Raw genomic sequence first — 21,859 nt, 5'->3', positions numbered from 1 at the left:
GATGTATTTCTGCCTAGTGGATGGGTTGTTACCCCCATCAGAATTAGGCAGACACCTTTAGAAATAAATATCTACTGTATATCTGCCTAGGGATGGGATGATACCCTCACCAGAATTAAGCAGTAATAGCAAAAAGAAACAGTACATTTTGCTGGAGGTAAGGTTGAAGACAGAGGAGAAGAACAGAAAGTAAGCTTTAGAGAGGAGATATTGTGGCTGAACTAAGGGATTAGGACAAATTAAAACTAAAGGCTCATCTTGGTGTAAGGCAGGAGCAGAGCCAGTTAGTAGACAAATTGGCTTTGAGAAGTAACATGTATTTACTTGTCTTGATTACACTTAGCGTAACATTTTCCGGATATACGATTCCCTAGATTGTTTGTTATTTTTAATAAATACATACTTCATGTAAAGTACTTCTGTCTGAACACGGTCGTTTATACATTCGTAATACTCATAGATTCACATCATAAACATTACTGTTCTTACCCTTATCATTCCCATCATAATCATCATCATAGTATCGCGATGAAACCGTTGTACTCTGAGATCACGCTGTGAGCACGCACTCGTGGGTTATGCTGGGATTGATGACCTTTAATGTCACTATTCTACTGCATTTCATGTGGTTTTAGCTTGTTTTCCAAATACTAGATAATGTGGTATGAGACACTGCCAGGAATTGCCATAATGGCAGCCTGTTTGATGGTGCCTGGTATTTCTACTATTTGGATTCACAGGTGGACAAACGGTGGAAAGGTAATTGTCTTTCCATGTAGGGTAGAGTGTAGCATAGGATTAGCCAACTAGTGATCTCAGGTGTGTCGGCGTCATGTGCATTTAAGTGATTATGGTTTACTTTAGTACCCGATTGTGCAGGGGGAAATCTACAAGTGTAAAACTAAGTGCCAGGTACTACGCTTTGAGATTACCGTGCAAGGTATTGCTTTCGTCCATTAGATGCTGAATGATTTTTTGTTTTTGTGCAGCTGGGGTGTCGCGTGCGTTATTTTGATAGGGCTTTGGTAGCTGCTTTGAAACTAGATTTTCTTCTGATTTGTTGATTGGGTCATGGTGTTTGGACTTTTCTTTCGCGGACAGAGTCTTCTTTTAACATAACTGAGTCCCTGACAACTGCCACATTTAAACTGAATGCTGATATTGTTAAGATTTACCAACGGAGATGCATTTATTTTTTGGCTTTTAGGGTTAGCTCGTGATAAACACAAAAAATTTGTTTGATGTATTGCTTGCTGTAAAAACAGTATCGTAATGGGATTTGATAACCGTCTCCAGTTTGCAGTCCTCTGCAAAAGGTGGTGAGCTTTTAGTTTTGTCAGTATCAGTTTGTGTGACATTTACGTGTGTATGTATGTAATATATAATCTCGAGAGACAAGGGCCCATTACCTTATTTTTAAGTCCTATTTTTTTTTTCTTTTAGCTAATTGGCATTTGCATTCCTTTGGTATTAGGCATGATACTGTTTGTTTAGAAATTATGCACGAAGGTGAACTTATTTAGAAATTACATATGTGAAGTGCTAATATCACATAATAGTTAATGATTTAATTTCCAGTGATATAGTATGGATTATATGACGGAGTAACTCCTGAAATGTTAAACTAATGGAAATAGTAAACACATTTTGTGTTATGTAATATAAGTTCAAGTTGCTGCTTTTGGCTTTCAAGAAGGTGGTGCTTACAAATTAACATTTGTTTGCTGTTACTGAATGTGTTCAAAAGTTAAAGTATGTTGAGGTTTTAGCCATGTGGAATAGCTTTAAACAGAGCAGGTATAAATTGGTGGAGACATTTTTGGATTGAGTAAGTAGTGCGGAATGTGATAAAATAGTAACCAAACAGAAGTGCCAACTACGAAATGCATATTCTGTATTAATTAATTGTGTTTTTATTTTCATGAAGTTTGTGTATATTAAAATACACTTAATTAGAATTGCACTAATTCTTCTTTTTGTCTGTTCCCATTGGGGGTGGTCACAGTGGATCATCTTTTCCATTTCTTCCTGTCCTCCGCATCTTGCTGTGTCATACCAATCATCTGCATGACCTCGCTCACCACATCCATAAACCTGATCTTAGACCTTCATCTTTCTTTCCTCTTACCTGGCAGCTCCATCCTCTGCATCCTTTTCCCCCCTATATACCCAGCATCCCTCCTCAGCGATGTCCTCTCTGCATTTGTCTCCAAACTGTCCAACCTGAGCTTGACTCTCTGATATACTTATCCCTAATCTTGTCACACCCAATACCAATCTTAACATCTTTAACTCTGTCACCTCCAGCTCTGACTCCTGCCTTTTTGTCAGTGCCACCATCTACAATCCGTATAACATAGTTGTTACTACCTTCTTGCAGACCTTCCCTTTCACTTTTACTGGTACCCATCTGTCACACATCACTCCTGACACTCTTCACCACCCACTTCACCCTTCCTTTATTCTCTTCTTCACCTGTCTTCCACATTCACCATTACTTTGAACTGTTGACCCCAAGTATTTAAACTCACCCACCTTTGCTAACTCTACCCCCTGGATCATCACCATTCCTCTTCACCCTTCCTTTATTCTCTTCTTCACCTGTCTTCCACATTCACCATTACTTTGAACTGTTGACCCCAAGTATTTAAACTCACCCACCTTTGCTAACTCTACCCCCTGGATCATCACCATTCCTCTGGCCTCCCTCTCATTCACACAGACATATATTCTGTCTTATTCCTGCTGGCCTTCATTCCTGTTCTCTCTAGAGCATATCTCCACCTCTCCAGGGTCTCCTCAACCTGTTCCCTCCTCTCAGTACAGATCACTATGTCGTCCGCAAATGTCTTAGTCCACAGGAACTCCTGTCTGGTCTCTTGTCAACCTGTCCATCACCATTGCAAATAAGAAAGGGCTCAGAGCTGATCCTTGATGTAATCCCACCTCTACTCTAAATGCATCTGCCTTCTAGTTTATAGCCTGCTACAGACCACCCTCCCAAACCCAGGAACCCCACTCGACCTTCCTGAGAACACTGGAAAATATGAAGGTCTCCCCAAACACCATTATATTGGGCGACTTCAACTACCCAAACATAGACTGGGAGCATTACTCTAGCTCCAACACCCTAGCCCAAAGGTTCCTAGAATTTATAAACTCAAATGCTATAGAACAACTTGTCACCACTCCCAGAAAAGGGGAAAACATGCTGGACCTGATCATCACCAACATGGGGACTCTATGCTCCAGACCAGAAGCGTATCCCTCACTGGTAAGATCAGACCATAAATTAATCTCACTGGATATCCACATCCCGACCCACCCTCTGCCCAGAAAACCACAGTGAAAAACTTCTCTAAAGCAAACTTCACACTCCTCAAAACCAAGGTGGAATCCTTCAAAGCCCCCGGGCCTGTGGAAAATACGGCCCAGACTGCAGAATCCTTTATAAATGCATTCTATGAACACCTTCAGGAATGCATGGATCATGCAATCCCAAATAAAACCAAGACCCAATCTCCCAAAGGCAGGCGTCCTGTCTGGTGGACCCCAGCCATAAACAAACTATACAATAGAAGGAGGAAGCTACTGCATGATAGAGCAAAATCCCTAAAAGGGAAGGCATCTCTGATCAGTATTGGCAAAAAACTACGGCCACTCATAAAATCATCCAAGGCCAGCTTCAAGAGAAAAAATGCACAAGACACTAAAGATAATCACAAGGCTTTCTTTAGTTATGTTAGGAACCTGGGTGGAAACTCCCAGATATGCTCAGAGTTGGTCCAAAATGACAAATACACTGAACCCCCACAGACATTGCCAACATCCTAGCTGACAGGTTCAGCGCAACCCCCCCCCCCAAAGAGCAATTATCTATCCCAGCAGAGTGCTACCCCCCTAACATCTCAGATGCTCAGGTGAGAGCCGCCCTCTCCAAAGAAAAAAACACAGCATCAATGGGACCAGACTGTGTCCCGGGCTGCATCCTACATGAACTCCAAGAAGAGCTGAATCCCAACATAAAGCTACTGTTCAATCTCAGCCTTACTACAGGATATGTACCCAAAGAATGGCGTACAGCAACAGTGGTCCCTCTCCACAAAGGTGGTTCCTCAATGGTTCCTGGAAACTATCACCCCATAAGCCTGACTAGCTTGGTCTGCAAAGCTATGGAGAGGATCATCATGGAACTCATAAATAAAGATATTGGGGACCTACAGACACTGGATCCTACCCAGTTCGGCTATGTTAAGGGCAGATCCTGCCTCTTAAACCTGGTTGATTTCTTTGAAACTGTCACCAAGGCCATTGACGAGGGGAAGGTGGTCCACACAGCCTACCTGGACCTCGCAAAAGCCTTCGTTACAATACCCCACTCGGGCATCATAGATAAGCTATCCAACTTAAATATAAACTCCTATGTCACTAGATGGGTTGCAAACAGGCTCAAGGACAGAACCCACATGGTCAGAATTGCTGGAGCCATGTCAGACTCCAAACCAGTTACAAGTGGCGTCCCACAAGGCTCAGTCCTGGGACCTCTCTTGTTCAGCATATATTTCTCAGAGGTACAGGCCAACACGGGAGGACTGTGGCTGACCAAGTTCGCAGATGACTGCAAACTGGGCGCCATAATCAACTCTCCAGCTGACACAAGCATCCTCCAAAAGGGTCTCCTGGAAACAGATAACTGGTGCCAGAGCCATGGCCTCAAGCTAAACGCCAAAAAGTGTATAGTCTTCCCCTTTGGCAAAAACAAAGTGCCCACAAATTACCACATAGGTGGTAATCCATTAAGTACGGAAGAAGTAATTGGGGACCTGGGGACCCAAGTTGATAGCAATCTCTAATTTGACAACCACGTGGCCAAAGTGGTTAGAAAAACCTTCTATATAGCCCACCTAATCGTGAAGGGATTCACATCTAGATCAAGGTAGGTCATTGTGCCTCTTTACTCATCCCTCATCAGACAAATAATTGAATACAGTGCCCCTTTTGGGATGTACCTTACCCGACACCTGCAGCAACTGGAAAGACCCCAAAAGTACCTCACCAAGAGGATCAAAGGGCTCAAACAGATGCCATATGTTGCCCGGTTAAAGAAACTCCAGCTCTACTCGGTTGCATACCACCTGCTTAGAGGCGATCTGTGCCTGACGTATAAAGTCATGTGCAACACGGAATTAATTTACAAGCTGCACCTCAGAAAATCCAAATCCCATCGAGCTACGCGCTCGAGGGACTTGAGCCTCAGCACTGAAATAAGTAGGACATGCTGGAGGGACAGATTCATAACCCAGAGGCTCTCTTCACTCTGGAATAGAATCCCAGTCCAAGTTAGGCAGAGTCCCTCGCTGACTCTCTTCAAAAGAAATCTTGACGAGTGGATGGGAGATCGTAGGTTTACCCCGGGTATCACTGCTAAACAGAGGCACAGTAAACTAACCTCGAAAAAGGGCATAGTAAAACATTTAAAATGGGTGGCGAAAGCCAAACACACTCTCTGGCTAGGCTTACAAATTCCCTAGGGCAGATAGCCTAGTATGAACTCCTACCGCAGATCTCACCACTGTCACATTACCCTTGTACATATCCTGTACCACTCTTACTACTTCTCTTCCACTCCCGACTTCCTCATATAGTACCACAACTCCTCTTTAGGCACCCTGTCATATGCTTGTTCTAAGTCCACAAAGACACAATGCAACTCCTCCTGATCTTCTTTGTACTTTTCCATTGACACTCTTGGAGCAAACATTGCATCTGTAGTGCTCTTTCCTGGCATGAAACCATACTGCTGCTCACTAATCCCCTCCCTTCTTAACCTAGCTTCCACTACTCTTTCACATAGCTTCTTGCTGTGACTGATCAATTTTATCTCTCTCTAGTTACTACAGCTCTGCACATCACCCTTATTCTTAAAAATTGGTACCAAAACACTTCTACTCCACTTCTTGGGCATCCTCTCACTTTGCAAGATTTTATTAAACAATCTGGTAAACTCCACTGCCATTGCTCCTAAACACCTCCATGCTTCCACGGGTATGTCATCTGGGCCAACAGCCTTTCCATTCTTCATCTTCTTCGTAGCTGTCCTTACTTCCTCCTTGCTAATCCATTGCACTTCCTGATTCACTATCCCCACATCATCCAACCTTTTTTCTCTCTCATTCTCTTCATTCATAGTCCCTCAAAGTACTCTTTCCATCGGCTCAACACACACTCCTCACTTTTAAGTACATTTCTCTCATTAACCTTTATCACCCTTACCTGCTGCAAAGCTTTCCCAACTTTGTCCCTCTGTCTAGCCAGTCGCTACAGGTCTTTTCATCCCTCTTTATTGTCCAACCTTTCATACAACTGTCCATACACCTTATTCTTAGGATTCGCCACCTCTCTGTTCGCCATATGCCTCCTCTCCTTATACTCGTGTTCTACTTTCATCTTTCTGACCATCCCATTTTTTTGCCAATCTCTCTCTCTCTCTCTCTCTCTGTCTGTCTCTCTCTCTCTCTCTCTCTCTCTCTATACTGTCCTGTACTTCCTCCTTCCACCACCAGGTGGTCTTGTCACACCAAGCAATTTTCTAGCGGTCTCCTTTGCCAGCTGTGCTGTAGTTTTCCTACTGTTCAGCAGCTGTTCACTGCCACCCAGTGCCTGTCTTAACTTTTCCCTGAACTCCACCTCACAATCACCCTTTTTCAGCTTCCACCATTTGATCCTTGGCACTACCCTGACACTCCTCCTTCACTTCTTGATCACCAGCATCATCCTACAGACCACCATCTTGTGCTGCCTAACTACACTTTCCCCTGCTACCACTTTACAGTCTGCTACATAGGATATAATCCACCTGTGTGCATCTTCTTCCACTCTTGTATGTCACCCTATGCTCCTCCCTCTTGTTAAAATACGTATTCACCACAGCCATATCCATCCTTTTCACAAAATCCACTACCATCTGACCTTCTGCATTCCTCTCCTAACACTATACCAATCCACCACTTCCTCATCCCCTCTGTTCCCTTCACCAGCATTTCCATTGAAGTCCACTCCAGTCACCACTCTCACCTGTGAGTACACTCACCAACATATGATGAAATTAACAGTTGAGGCTGTGTACCTGTTATTCTTGTATATGACTCTGTATAGTGTAGAAATGTACTTACTGTAGTGAAGTGGAGCATGGTAAAATACAGTCATGTGAATAAATAAGATAACTAAAAGCATTTTATTGTTAGTGAGTATAGATATAAAGCCGGAGTATAGTGATTTTAGTTAGGACTACTTTTTTGGGGAATCTGATAGTACAGCTCCATTCAAGGGGGACGTTTTGTCTTGCATCACCTATGAGATTCTGAGAATGAAGCCAAGCAAGCCTTCTTAAAACAGTACCAGTGGTCATAGCCTTGAAAGAAGTATCAACAGAGTTCATACACACACACTGCAAAGAGCGAGTAGAGACCTGTGCACTAGAAGAAGCCAAGTTATTTAAGCAGATTCTTTTTTTCACAAGAAGAAACTGTAGATAAAACATTCCTCCTATTTTCACAATTTGTCACAACAACAGACTTTAACATAGGGGCATGACAATTTTAAAGTTTTCTATTGATATTTTTCCCATCCGTATTAGAGTAGGATTGGAATTCAGTAAGTGCTTAGCAGTGGAGTCCACTAAGGCTAAAGCTGTTGGGTCAGTTTTAGGACTAGTTTATGAAAATTAAGACCAAGGAACTTCATACATTCTATCTGGCTTTTTAAGGACCACTGTCTGGCCATCAGAGTTTGCAGGAGGTAAGACACGCATCCTCTAAAGCAGACAGGGCAGAAAGAATGAATGTAGGTTCTGGAAAATCCATTTGTTACAACTCTAGTATTTTCTGAGGGCTTGAGAATTTTCCCACTGGAAACACTAGGACACACACTAGTAAAAATGTCAGAGAAACTCCAGCAGGGAGAATCAGAAGATGAACTCCCCTCCGAGTCTAAATCAGAAACTGAAGGACAAAACCATAAATCCATTTTTGCATCTTCCTGTTCAGATTCTGAATCTTGAATCTCTTCAGGAAAAGAGAAATCCCTCCTTTTTTTTTTTTTTTTTTTTTTTTTTTTTTTTTTACTAGAAACTACTTTTACAAGAAGATCAGAAGCCTGAATTACACCCCGAGGCAGACACAGTAAACTATTCCTGTCCAAATAAATTTTTGGAGGCGTAGAGACCTGTTTGGTTTTTTATTTTTTGGCAGGAAAAAAGGGGACACCCATGTTACTAATGGCAGCTGCTTCTTCCCCAGGTATGGGTGCAGCATTCTGATATAGCAGGGAAACCTTCCCTGCCCTCCCTCCTATGACTAAGAAGTGGCTCTTCCTTGCCTACTGAGTGAATTGCTGCAGAGGATATGGCTAACCCTTGTGCCATAATGACTGTAGGTGTACACCAGAGGAATCCAGTTAAAAGAGCAGAGTCGCTCGCTTGTGGCCTGGTGTGGTGAGAGAGGCTGTTTTGCTTAACTTTTTTCTTTTTGTGGCTGTGAAGGAAAATAACAAATTTTGAACCACCACGCTGTAAAATACATGTTCCACTGTTCTGTTTTTAAACAAAACAAAAACTTAAAAGATCTGCTATGTAATGAGAGGTCTAGGAAATGCACCAATAATATTGCATGTCAGGAAACTTTCCCATGTAAACGTTGCAAAGCTTGTAAATATGTTAGGAAGAACAATTTATTTATTCATCCTGTTACCAGTAAACCATATCCATTGGCATCATATGCAGATTGTCATACAACAGATGCCTACTTAGCTCAATGCAAGGACTGCTATTCGTTTATGTGGGTAAAACCAACTGTAACTTAAAAAATAGAATATTGCAACATTTATCAGCAATACATACAGGTAATACTCCCTCACAATGCTCTATATCAGCATGTAATTGAACATACTGGGCATACCTTTGATTTTATGGTGTTACAGACTGTTAAGTTAACCAGGAGAGGGGGTGACATAGGCAATTTGACAGAATACTATGAAAGTAAATGGATTATAGAGATGCGTCCACACAGACTACCTGGGATGAATGGGGTTATTCCCATTAAACTCGCCCTCCAGATAAGGAGGGCTCAATATTGACTGTGATTGCCTACTTTATTTGTGAATTGTCTGCAGAGTACTTCACCTGAAAGTGCTTACGTTGAGTGTCTTAATAAATAACTAGTATTTTACAGCGTGGTGGTTCGAATTTTGTTATTTTCTTCTCTTGCTCTGGTTGCTGAATTTGAACCTTTAGTGTTCTAGGTCCTATTTTGACTTTTTGGACTTCTTTTTGTGGGTGGAAGAAGGACCGACTGCGGAACCAGCAATCTGTTCCATGGTTAAGACAAAAATGGTACCTCTTTCCTGGGGAAGACAAGCAGCAAATGCTGGTAAGACCTACCAGTCCTTAAAAATTACTTTGCCAGAAATAACACAGTAACAAGTATTTTGTTTCTGTTGTGTGGCTGCCATGGGGTTTTAAACACAAGGTTTCCACAGAATGTGTTTTTTACTTACTTACTGTACACTGCTTTTAAACTGACAGAAACAAACAAGTGTTCTGTTTAAAAGAATGTTACAGTTCATTAAAACACAATACTCCTAATTGTCTAAACTGCTATCCTGAAGAGGAAAGTGATAAAACCACAATAAAATTAAGAAAATGGGAAGTTTTTCCCCAGAGGAAACTTGTCTGCCTAGCAAAGGAAAGCTGAAGCTGACCATTGATCCTCTAATGCGTCAAAGGAGCGTACTTTTTGGCGGTAGTAAAGCTGTGAAGGGCTTCACATCCAGACCTGTATTTTTAGTCTGCTCAGTTTGACCTGCTTGACAGTGCCCAGTTACCCTGAAGCTTTGGAAGCTGGATGGCTGTTGTATCCTCGGCAGGATATAATCCATATAGCTAACTTTACTGCAGGAGTGCTCATTCAAACATCTGCTCCTCTGGTAAGTTCAGCTTGCACAACTGTACTTTCCTTCAGTTTGTAAATTAGTTTATCATCTTCAGAAGTCTGTCTAATCACCCTAATAAACTGACTAACAGTCCCCCTTTTATAAAAATAAAGGTGCATTTTGGAAACATCCGGATACTTGTTCCCTCTACTAGGCTTCTTACCAAGCATAGTTTGTAAAGCACTAATCTTCTGGGATCAAGTGTTAAGATGACTGCTTTTAGACTCAAATGTAGGAAAATAAACTGAATTATTGCAATAGTGAGTGGAACTATAACTCTGCTTCAGTAATGTGTGTATGTGTACATTTATTTATTTTTTTTTTCAGTAAAACTCATTCTTAAACACTTTTTTTTCCCCCAGCCTGCCATGACTGAATTGACTTACTTTGGGCACTGTTGCTGTCCCCCATGTCAACCCCAATAGTTAATATATTTACTTGACAAAAAAAAATAAAATTAGTTGCATCAACAAAATTTTGTAACATACCAAGCTTGCCTCTTCTGGAATGTTTGTGCATAAGGAAACCGCATCCATCATCATTAAAACCATGTCGTGATTAACCTCTACTTCAGTGTGATTTTAAAAAAATCAAAACTGTCCCTCAGTCTTTATGGTACATTCCCTGTTGAAGGGGTCCAGGCAATCCAACCCCCATCTGGGGTTTATGAGGCAATAGAGGACACTGGTACATGGTTATACTGCTGTCATGGAGTGTGCTCTTAACTCCTACTATCCTGCGGTAGCCTTGCTAGTGCCGCAGTCACTGTCTTCATGTGGAGTTTGTCCCCTTCTCTGCATGTCTCGCTTCTCCACAGGATGGGAAAGCTGATGTCGACAACTCGCTGCCAATCTCTCCCGAGGCCTGTCCTCAATCGGTGGAGCTTATTGAACACTGGTTGTCTGGGGCAGAGTTGGGGCTTTTTTTCTTGTGGGCCATGGGCCTTCTTAGCTGCTGTTCAAATTCTTGGCACACATTTTTGGTTGGGGTGTCATTTATTTCTGTTAGAGTTTATTCACCAGCAATTTCTGATTTTCATCAAGGTATTAACTTTAATAGGTGTGCAAGGCCATTCTTAAAGGTGATTTTTTTTTGCTAAGGCTTATTGTTAGGGTCTTAAACTTCATGCTAGAAAAGTTCACAATACCTTGTCTTGAACCAGCAACCGAAGCAGATTTTAAAATTTGTCACACAAAATACTGTTTCTGGTAGTTGTTACGGCTGTTAGGATGGTTTTGAAACTTAATACTATTTCTTCCAAACTTCCTTAACTTTTTATTCCATTAGTACAAGAGTATCTTTGCAGAGTTGCCTATGTGACCATCTTTGTATACAGAACAAGTAAATGTAAACCAAGCTATTCATCTGCTCTTGTGTTTTTCCTCTGTATTCAAATTATGGGGAATATGAATTGTATTTTAGACGTTTTTTAGATATCTATAGACAGCTGCATTTCCCTTCAGAGTATCGCAAAGCATTTTCAAAAATGTAAGTTTGTGTGTTTTTGTTTCATTCATCAAAAACAATTTGTGCAAAAAGGGTCTGTGATCATTCTGTCTGTGTGGGTTACTGTACTACTTGTTACTAATTGTTTTATGGTGGCAAACCCGAAAGGTATTTCGCAAAGATGATGGCTACCGCCTCAAGACTTTTTCAAGAATGCATCAATTGGTGATATTTTTGCTGCAGCAACTCTGCTTTTGAAAGACACTGTAAGACTGATATTGTCTCAGGGTCCAGGCCAACCTTTGGGTTTGCCCTCATTTTCGGTATTCTGTCTTGAGGCCATCCAAGAGAACTGTGTTCTCTGTCCTGTTGTTGAAGTGGATGGACTGGATAATGTAAGATAAACAAAAGTATGTACTTACAGCATTCTTGTCTCTTGTAAATCCACTTCAATATACCCTTCCAGTTTCCCTCAGCCTCTTGTAAGATGTCACAAGTGAAGACTGTGATTGGTTATTATGGCTGCATTTAGAACAGAAAAATAGATATCCATAAACAAATCTTGAGCTGAAGATGCAGAATGAAGTTAGGTGGGTCATAGTATACCTGGCTGCAGAAAGTCTGCGCTGCAAATTTTCCCTTAGAACTAGGCAAGCCTCAACTCAAGTGCTTCAGATCAACTGCTCTTATTGCAGCGCTTGCATAACCCAAATCAGCACTTGTCCAAATCTCCTAGACAGCACTATTATAATACAGCATAAGACCCTTGATTGTCCACAAGACAAGTGAAATTTACTTTTCCAGATATGTCCAGAGGTTAGCTTCAGGTGTACTCTCCAGTTCAGCTGGTGGAATTGGGCATCCTGAGGCAATGTCACAACTGCCTCATGTATACAGACAACCCTCTCCTCATAACTCCAGACACAAGCACTTGTGAGAGCTGCAAATACACAGCCAGACTGGAGGGTAAGCGCTCTCAACCCATGACTGTAATAGACAGTCAAGAGGAGAAGACACACTAGCATCACACCACCAGTCTCGCATGGATCTATAAAACAAGCACTGGCAAAACATACACACAAATACACAAAAACATATTCTGAGGCACTAGGTACAAATCTGAAAAAGAAATGGTGCCCTCCGAAGCAGACCAGCAAGCAACCTGCACCTCCAAACACAAGCCAGAAAACACATAATTCACCTCGGCAGTGTGCCTCACGACAGCCCCTAAGGCAAAACACCATACCCAACATGCTAGTAATAGGAGACTGTTCCGCTCACCAGGCTGAACAAGGAGAAGGTTACTGTCAGTTGCCTGTCTGGTGCTAGGATCCGCCACCTAACACAGGCACTTAGGTCACTCCAGAACAAGTACAAGTATGACGCTGTCATTGTACATGTTGGTGTGAATGATCTAAGACGTACCTCCCTGGACTACATGAAAAGAGACATTGAGGTGCTCTCTGATCATGTAGCCCAAGCTGGTATGGCCCTGACCTTGAGTAGCATACTACCTTCACCTAGAATGATACCACAATACAAAGACAAAATGATCAATTTCAACAATTGGCTAAGCTTCTGGTGTCATTCTAAGGGGATCCAGTGTCCGTCTGCCTGGGATGACATGATAGACCAGCCTCGCTGTTTCACCAGAGATGGTTTGCACCTGTCACCCATAGGCTTTCGAATACTGGTCAAGGCTCTTGCTGTCCCCATAGTGTCTTTTTTAGGCAAGGCTCAAAGGGCAAACCAACCACCATAACAAGCACAGGTAACCAAAAACTAAGGGTAATGCTACTCAACACCAGAAGTCTCAACCTCAAAATGCACACACTCGAGACACTCCTCCGTATTGAGAAAATAGATGTTTGTGCAGTGACTGAAACCTGGTTCAAGGCTCCAGAGAGCACCCCAGCACTACCAGGTTACAATTCATATAATAAATTCCGGCCTCAGTTACCGGATCGCAGTAAGGGTGGAGGTGTATCCATATTCATCAAGGATACCCACATCTCCAGGTTAGTGGTGCAGCATGATGCCCCAGAGATCATCCATGCGCAACTATCAGCAGGCAAAACCACATTTGAAGTCGTAGCCTGTTGTAGATCACCCACCATGTCCCATGATGCTCACTCAGCATTCCTTGAGGCATTGGAAAATATAAAGGTCCTACCCAACACCATAATTTTTGGGTGATTTCAACTACCCTGGGCAACTACCAAAGTTCTAACTCCTATGCCCAGCAGTTCATAGAATTTATAAATTCAAATGCTCTTGAACAACTGGTATATTCTCACACTAGAGGGGACAATATATTGGATTTAGTCATCACAAATATGGGCACCTATTGTACCACACCTGTTATCACTCCCTCTCTGGTCAGATCAGACCACAAACTGATAACCCTAGACATCCTCACCCCTCCCCCTCTCCCAGTCAAAGAAACCATCATAAAAACCTTTTCAAAGCAAACTTCAAACTACTTGTGTCAGAAGTGGAAAGCTTCACTATCCCCCTGCAGAAGGATAATGATATCCAGGATGCAGAATCCTACACCAAGGCACTTTTTTATATATACATCTTCAGGATTGCATGGACTGTGCTATCCCAAATAAAACCAAGACTCCTTCCTCAAGCAAGAAGAAACCAGTCTGGTGGACCCCAGCCTTAAGCAAACTATACAATAAAAGGAGGAGACCTATACAAAAAAAGGCCAAATCTCTAGTAGAAAAATCTACCCTGATCAGCTTTAGTAAGAAATTGAGGGCCCTCATCAAATCAACTAAAGCCAGTTTCGAAAAGAAAGTTGTCAAGGATAACCATAAGGCCTTCTATGGTTACGTCAAAAACCTAAATGGCAATGCTAAGGTCTGTTCTGAGCTAGTACAAAATGGAACAAAATACACTGACCCCACTGACATTGCACTGAACCTGTCAGCCAAGATGTTGGCAAATCCCCCCCACCACCACCTACAGGGCCTATTACTATTCCAGGGGATTGTGTAACTTCCAATTATTACTGATACATTGGTTAATAAGGCTCTATCTAAAGCTAAAAACACGGCCTCCATGGGACCAGATGGTGTCACGGGCTGTGTCATACGTGAGCTCCAAAATGAATTAACCCCACATCTGAATACCCTCTTCAGTCTCAGCCTCTCGACAGGATATGTGCCCATAGAATGGCGCACAGCAATGGTGGTTCCGCTGCACAAGTGGTTGGTAGGCCCACAAACGACCTGGGAACTACCGACCAATAAGCCTGACCAGTCTGATCTGTAAGGCAATGGAGCAAATCATTATGGAACTCCATAAATGGAGAGATTGGGAACCTCCAAACACTTGACCCCACACAGTCCGGCTTAGTCTAGGGCAGATCATGCCTCCTGAACCTGGTGGACTTCGAGACAGTTACTCAGGCTGTAGATAAGGGAAAGGAGGTGCACACGGCTTACCTTGACCTTGCTAAAGCATTTGACACTATTCCCCATTCGGGTATTGATAAACTCACCAACCTGGGCATAAACCCTTACGTCACAAGATGGATCGCAAACTGGCTCTCAGACAGATCCCACAAAGTAAGAGTAGTGGGATCTATGTCCGAATCCAGACCAGTAACAAGCAGTGTGCCTCGGGGCTCTGTCTTGGGGCCCCTCCTCTTTGGCATATACTTCTCAGAAGTACAGGCAAGCACTGAAGGGCTGTGGCTGACCAAGTTTGCGGACGACTGCAAACTGGGTGCTATAATAGAGTCTGCGGCCAACATGGATATCCTCCAGAAGGGCCTTAACGAGACTGATACATGGTGTCAAAGCCATGGTCTCAAGCTAAATGCTAAAAAATGCGTAGTAATCCCCTTTGGAAAAAAGAGTACCCGTGAACTACCACATAGGAGGTAACCTCCTGAAATCTGAAGTAGTAATAAGGGATCTAGGGACCCAAGTCGATAGCTTTCCTTGATAACCATGTTGCCAAGGTGGGTAACCATCTGATCACGAAAGGGTTCGCATCAAGATCTAAGGATGTAGTGGTGCCCCTCTACTACTCCCTCATCAGACCCATTATATAGAGTACAGTGCACCAATTGGAATGTACCTGGCTAGGCATCTCCAGCAGCTCAAAGGACCACAGAGGTATCTCACTAAGAGGATTACTGGCTTCAAACAGTTGCCGTATGTAGCACGATTGAAAAAAAATGAAGGCTTTTCTCTGTTGCATACCGCCTTCTCAGAGGCAATCTCTGTGTAATATACAGAGCCATGTCCAACCCAGAACTGTTGAACATGCTCCATTTTAGCAAAACCAAATCCACTCGAGCTACACGCTCTAGGGATATAAACCTCAGCACAACAATGAATAGAACATGCTGGAGGGATGGATTCCCTTCGTAAAGACTTCCCTTGCTATTGAACAATGTCCCGATTTCCTCTTCAAGAGGAACCTTGACGAGTGGATGGGTAACAGAAAGTTCACACCAGGGATCATACTAACAGCTCTACTAGATAGGGGCCAAGGGTACTAGCTGCTAGATCAAGGGCCTAGGGAACTAACCAAAGGGGTGGTGAATACCGCACACTGTGGCTGGGCTAATGTATGCCTTTGGGCAGATAGCCCAGTATCTATCTATGTATATTGTGGAACTGTGGGAGGAGTCATAGTCTGGGAAAGATTCGAAGATGCTGTGCAACTACGTCCTGGTGCTAACCAGTCCTGTTTTTGAAGCGGGTGGACATGACAAAGTAGTATTATTCTGAAAGCTATTACAGTACAATAAACACAACCCTAAAAAATTTTGGAAATCCATTAAAGAAATCTTGTATCTGGGCCAAAACTTAAACCCAAACCCCTCTCCCAATTAACTAGAAACTGCAACACAGTTGAGCTCTCATTTTATAGGAAGTATAACTTCTCTAATCAAAGATTCCTCAACATCTAATCCCAACCCTGCCCAACATCCACAAATCACCACATCCACTTTCACCTTCAAATCTGTGCCTACATCCTATAAAAACTCTTCTTAAACTTGAACCATGCTCTTCTTCAGCCGATGACCTTCCAGCCGAGTATCTGAAAATAGCAGTCCATAGCATTGCCTATTCTGTCTCTATCTTTATAAGTAGATCAGTCCAGGAATCGCACATTCCCCCTCTCTGGAAAAAGTCACACATTATCCCTCTGCACAAATGAGGAAATTCAACAGACATTGACAACTTCAAACCTATAGCAATCTTATCTCCCCTTGCAAAAATACTTAGTCTAGCAATTGTTTTTTTAATACACGATCTCCTGTAGGAAGAACTATTATTCCTTACACGACATGGCTTACGTCCTTCCCATAGTATTAGCACTGCCCTTTTAACCTATGTAGAACCTAAAACAATGAGTAACAAGGTCACGCAAACAAAACCAGTCAGTAAAAACTGAAGGAAAATCTAGCCAAGCTAGATTTTCCACTGTGATTCTTTAAAACCTCTTGTATTAGAGGTAACATGGGATATATGCAAATGTCCCCTTAAGGACATCAGGTGTTGGTCTTTTTTTTTTTTTTTTAATTTCTCCAAATCTTTTTGGTTTCTAATACCATGATGGGATTGGACCTCATTCCTAAGTCAAAGTATGATTTAAAGTTCATGAAATTAGTATTATCTTTGTCAGCCAAAAGTGCTGTTTACACTACCTGCAATGTGCCCAGTAATGGCTCCTTCTACAATTTGTACAGAGTTATATGTATTGGTAACATCTAAATATGATTGTAGAATTTAATAAAACCCATTGCTCCTACTACTATTGGAACTGTCTGGGTATCCTCCTTCCACATTGCTCTCGTGTCTGCATGCAAATCCTGATATTTTATGACTTTGTGTTTGTACGCAAGACACTGTAGTCACTGGGTGTGTCAATTCCAATGATCAATGCTCTTTTTGTCTTTTGATGGATCACTATGTCCGTTTTTCTCGCATCTATCTTTTGAACTGTTGGTAATGGGTGACCCCATGTGATGTAGACTTCATTTTCTGTGATGCTTTGTGGCTCATGTTTCCAGTGTTTTTCAGCCACTTCAGTACCATAATGTTTGTACAATCCCGAGTGCAACAGTCTTGCCACATTATTATGCCATTCAGTATACAGTTCTTCTGCCATTAGTATATCACAACCAGCAGCAAGGTGTGAGGCTGTTTCCAATTCTGTGTTAAAAAAACTTCATTTGTCTTTCTCCCACATGTAGTCCACTATCATGGGCTGCCAATATTAACCTTTCTTCTCTTGGTTTGAGTTCACCTCTCCTAACATTCCTGTGTTCGATCCAGATCAACATGAGGTTCTTCAAGAAGTTTTCTATACTTGCAGCTATATGCATTTTCCACATTTCTTGCCTTCTCATCAGATTTTTCACCTTGTATTCTTTTGTTTTTGGCGCATTCAGTTACTGCCTGATTTTTTTTTTTTTTTTATCTACTTGTTTGATTTCCATTCCTGCTTGACACTGGTGTGCCTCTGCTAGACTAAGCTGGGAAGTCATCTTAGATTTATTCTCCTCATGTTTCAAAATTTTCATTACTTTTGGGTCTTGTGACATCAGCAAGTGTGTGCAGTCCCACGATTGATCTATACATGTAATCAGTTTCAAGGAGGCCCATCCCTGCTTCGGAACAGGGAATGCATCCTTCATGTTTTCCGGTCTAATCTATTCAACACGTTTTGTGGCCAGTCAGTCACTCCAAAACTGTTAGGACAGGAAGAGCAAATTGTTCTTAGATGTCAACACTGTTTTCAGGATTAATTTAAGCATTCTAAAATATTTTTACTAAGTTTTATTCGCATTTGTATGTATGTTATTATGTTTTCACTATATGGCAATTATGAATGCCCATGGCTTTTTTTTTTCCTTTTAAGTCTGTTGTGGACAAATTCAGGCCAATAAAGCCAAACCACACTAGCTATGGGCATGCATGTTTCAACTTTCTTATGGCCTCGTCAGCACAGCATAAGTGGACTGTTTTGGCTAACCTTTGGATAAAGCTAGAGGTAATGGCAAACTAGTCTTTCTGATTTCTAGGCTTGCCTAAAGCCTTTGACACAATTTGTTACATCAAACTTCTGCTTCAGTTTCCTCAGTAGGTCTGTCTCAGCCCTCGATTTTGTAATTCAGAAACTACCTGTCCAGTAGGTAGCAGTCAGTAAAATGGCACTCCATACTCTCCTTGCCTCCCATTCTCCACTGGTGTACTTAGAAGGCCCTGTTCTTGGTCCACTCTTCACCAACACCCTGTGTACGTTCACACAGCAGGCCACCCTAATATAATATGCAGATGATTCCATTCTCCTTTGCACATCTGACAACATGATAAACCTCCAAAACATTACTTTGGAAGCTTTAATAACTACTGAAACATGGCTTCAAGACAAAACTACTACTTATTCCCCAAATCCCTCTTTCATTTGAAAAAAAAAAAATTGAAGACCTCTCTCTTGGTAATACAGCCATTGAAATCACCTCTCATTGCAAATTATTAGGGGTGATAGTGGATGATCTTGCATTCAACCTGCATATACAAAAATCATAAGAAAAACTCATCAAAAATGAGGGATGCTTTACAGAGCCAAAAACTCTCACCGACGCAACTAAAGAAAGACTTACCACTACTTATCTCCTCCTTACTCTTCTTTATGGCGTTCCTATCCTTACTAACCTTAAGGCTTTACAAGAATTTAAACTTTAACAATGCTGTAACAGAATTACTAAATTTGCCCCAAATATCCCATTCAGAACCTACCATTGTATAGCATTGAAAAACTTATATCTGTTAGAACTGCCTCATCAACTAACATATATACTTGTTACCACCTGTAAAATTGTCCAGATTCTATCTGCCTGACCAGCACTAAAAGCATTCTACACAGCTATTTTCCCAGTCAGTCATTGCAATCCAGTGATTAAAAACTTTGTCTACAAACCTAGCAAATCTGGTCATTATCTGTATTCATACGAGGTCGCAAAGAAGTGGAACACCTTACCTGTATCCATCAGGACTATACCCTCCTCTAATCTTTCAAAACTACTCTGAAAGACGTCTTTAAAAACCAGGGTAAGCTGTATTCCTAAATGTCAACAAGTACCCATTTCATTCATTATAATCCCTTTTTACTCTCCCTTCTTCACTTGCTTCCTTGCTGCTACGAAGTTCTCTTTCCTGTCTTTCTAATATATTGTAAGCCTGTTTTTCCCTCACTTCTTATTGCAATTCCTGTTTGTATTGGACTAACCTTTTAATTTGTCTACAAACTGTCTAAAATTTCTATAAATAAAAGTTAAATTAATGTTTTTATATTATACCCAATTTAATTATTTGTTACAAAACATTTTAAGAATATAAATTTTACATTTTTTTTAATAATTTGGAGTTTTTCTCCCTGGGCCTGTGCTGTAAATCGGCTTCTTCCCAGTCGGACTTTCCTGGTAATCGATTTTCAATAAGTAAGTATTGTGAAGGTAGTGTTACGAAAAGTGCATAACTTTCGTTTCCCTCTTCCTTCTCTTCTGCAGCTCCTCTTTTTAACAAAAAAGGGGGGGGGGCTACAGTAGGGTGAGTAGTAGAGAGAGGCATAGCCATATACTGAGATGAAGCCTTCCATTTCCTGTGTGTAGCACCTTCAGCAGTCAGTTTTGGTGCACCAGGGCTCAGTGCTGAACCCATCATTCTTGCTACTGATGTCGATTTATAGTCTAGTCCTGAAGAACATCAAGTTGTGACATTGGTTAAAAGGAGTCTGCCTGACTTAACATTTTACTCTACATGTAGTGGCACCCAACATTAGTAAAGTCCTAGACCCTGGTCGTCTGACCCTAGTCTTTCTGGCTATAGTTGTATCAGCATAAGTATGTCATCATCAATCTTGATAGCTACTTCTGTCATCTTTCTCACAGCATCAAGATTCAGAACATTTATTGGCCATGCCATTTTTAATCCCCCCCCCCCCCGTGAGGGCGTTGGATTTTTACTTCTGCTTGGCTCTTGTCTTGCAGACCATATTTAACCATACCCCTGTATTTACCATCTGCCAGACCTCCCTTCTGTTCCACAGGCACTGTTGTTTGTCACCTTTTTGGTTTGTTGTCCCTTGCCCCTGCCTTTATCCCTCTTCTTTGTCAGCTGCACTGCAGACTTTGCCACTTGTGGCTCATTTTTCAGCTTCAGTACTTAAGAAGTTTGCAGCATTCTCTTAAGTTAACCTCATACAAAAGGCCAAATAAGTGCATTTGATCGTTTAGTATTTCATTTTGAAATGTTTAGCTTGGAGGTTTTAGATTTTTCTGCACTCTGTGTAACAATGTACAATCACCAGTTATTCCTTTATTTACTTAGAAAGCGAATGGATTTTGGGTGCTCACTACTTTACTGTTTTTTTTTTTTTTTTTTTTTCCCGTTTTCATTATTGGTCTTTATGATCAAAATAGTGATGGTCTTTGCTTGCAGTCTTATTCTTTCTACTCCCTTTCCTTAGCAGTGGGTACCGCTAATTTAATCTTTGGATGTATTATGATTGTGATGTGTATGATCCCGCGGTAGTGGTGCTGTGGTAGCGTTGTCGCCTCACAGTAAGACGTTGTCGTGTTTGATTCTCAGCTAGAGCGTCTTTGTGGAGGCATGCGTGAATGGGCGTGCCTTCGTTGAAGGTTGTGTGTCAGGGCTGGTAACTCAGCACATACAAATCCCCTACCAAACATTAGCGGACTGGAGTTCCACTGTGGCGACCCCTAACCGGGATAAGCCGAAAGACGCAACATGCTTGTGATGTGTATATATTGGGTACAGATGTTTTGCTATGCATCTAATGCACTTACTTCACCATTCATCACAGACATCTTGTGGCCTTGCTATTTTGCTCACCCGTTTCTTCCCACATAGCATAAATTACTTTTTAATGGCTTCATTTCTACCCTTGTTGCCTGTAAAAGAGAGTACATTGGAAACGCTACCTTTCTTTGGATTTTTCACCACAGATTTAAGGGTTTGTGAGAGAATTGGCCCTGCCTTTCTCTTGGCCATCTGCTCTTTGTTGTCCCCATGTCTTACTGTTTTCCACCTACACTTTTCTTCTACATCTCCTTTGAGTCCTCCTATGAGGACACTCTGCGGGTAACATTGTTATTGGCATCATTGATAAACTAAAACTCTTAAATGCATGTTTGTTCCAAAAGTCTGACATGGTGGTTTATATCTGAACTGTGGCTTAAGCATAACTCTCTGTTTATTGGCTTACTACTTGACCATTACTAGACTTTTGTGAATAACTAATTTATATTGACAATAGATTTGTGCAAGCTTTTTCACTGCATTTAATGAAATTGATTAGGGAGATTCGATTCTTGACAAATATTTACCAAATTTTAAAAGGTCCTTTTTTGTCCTCTGTTTAGGAACAT

At 41.6% G+C, this 21,859-nt stretch overlaps 1 protein-coding gene across 1 annotated transcript in view; it reads left to right on the top strand.

Moving 5' to 3' along the window:
• Nucleotides 1-556: 556 nt before the first annotated feature.
• Nucleotides 557-21,859, top strand: part of NDUFA1 (NADH:ubiquinone oxidoreductase subunit A1) — a 54,065-nt gene continuing 32,762 nt past the window's right edge. Inside the window, exon 1 of the mRNA XM_044057359.1 lies at nucleotides 557-759. Coding sequence (XP_043913294.1) covers nucleotides 658-759 — 102 coding nt within the window. The 5' untranslated portion in view covers nucleotides 557-657. The remainder of the gene's footprint in view (nucleotides 760-21,859) is intronic.

This window comes from Protopterus annectens, chromosome 15.part0, assembly GCF_019279795.1.
Source record: "Protopterus annectens isolate FY-2018-M chromosome 15.part0, PAN1.0, whole genome shotgun sequence".
In the NCBI taxonomy this organism is placed as follows: Eukaryota; Metazoa; Chordata; order Ceratodontiformes; family Protopteridae; genus Protopterus; species Protopterus annectens.
This window is presented reverse-complemented; position numbering and strand designations above follow the sequence as displayed.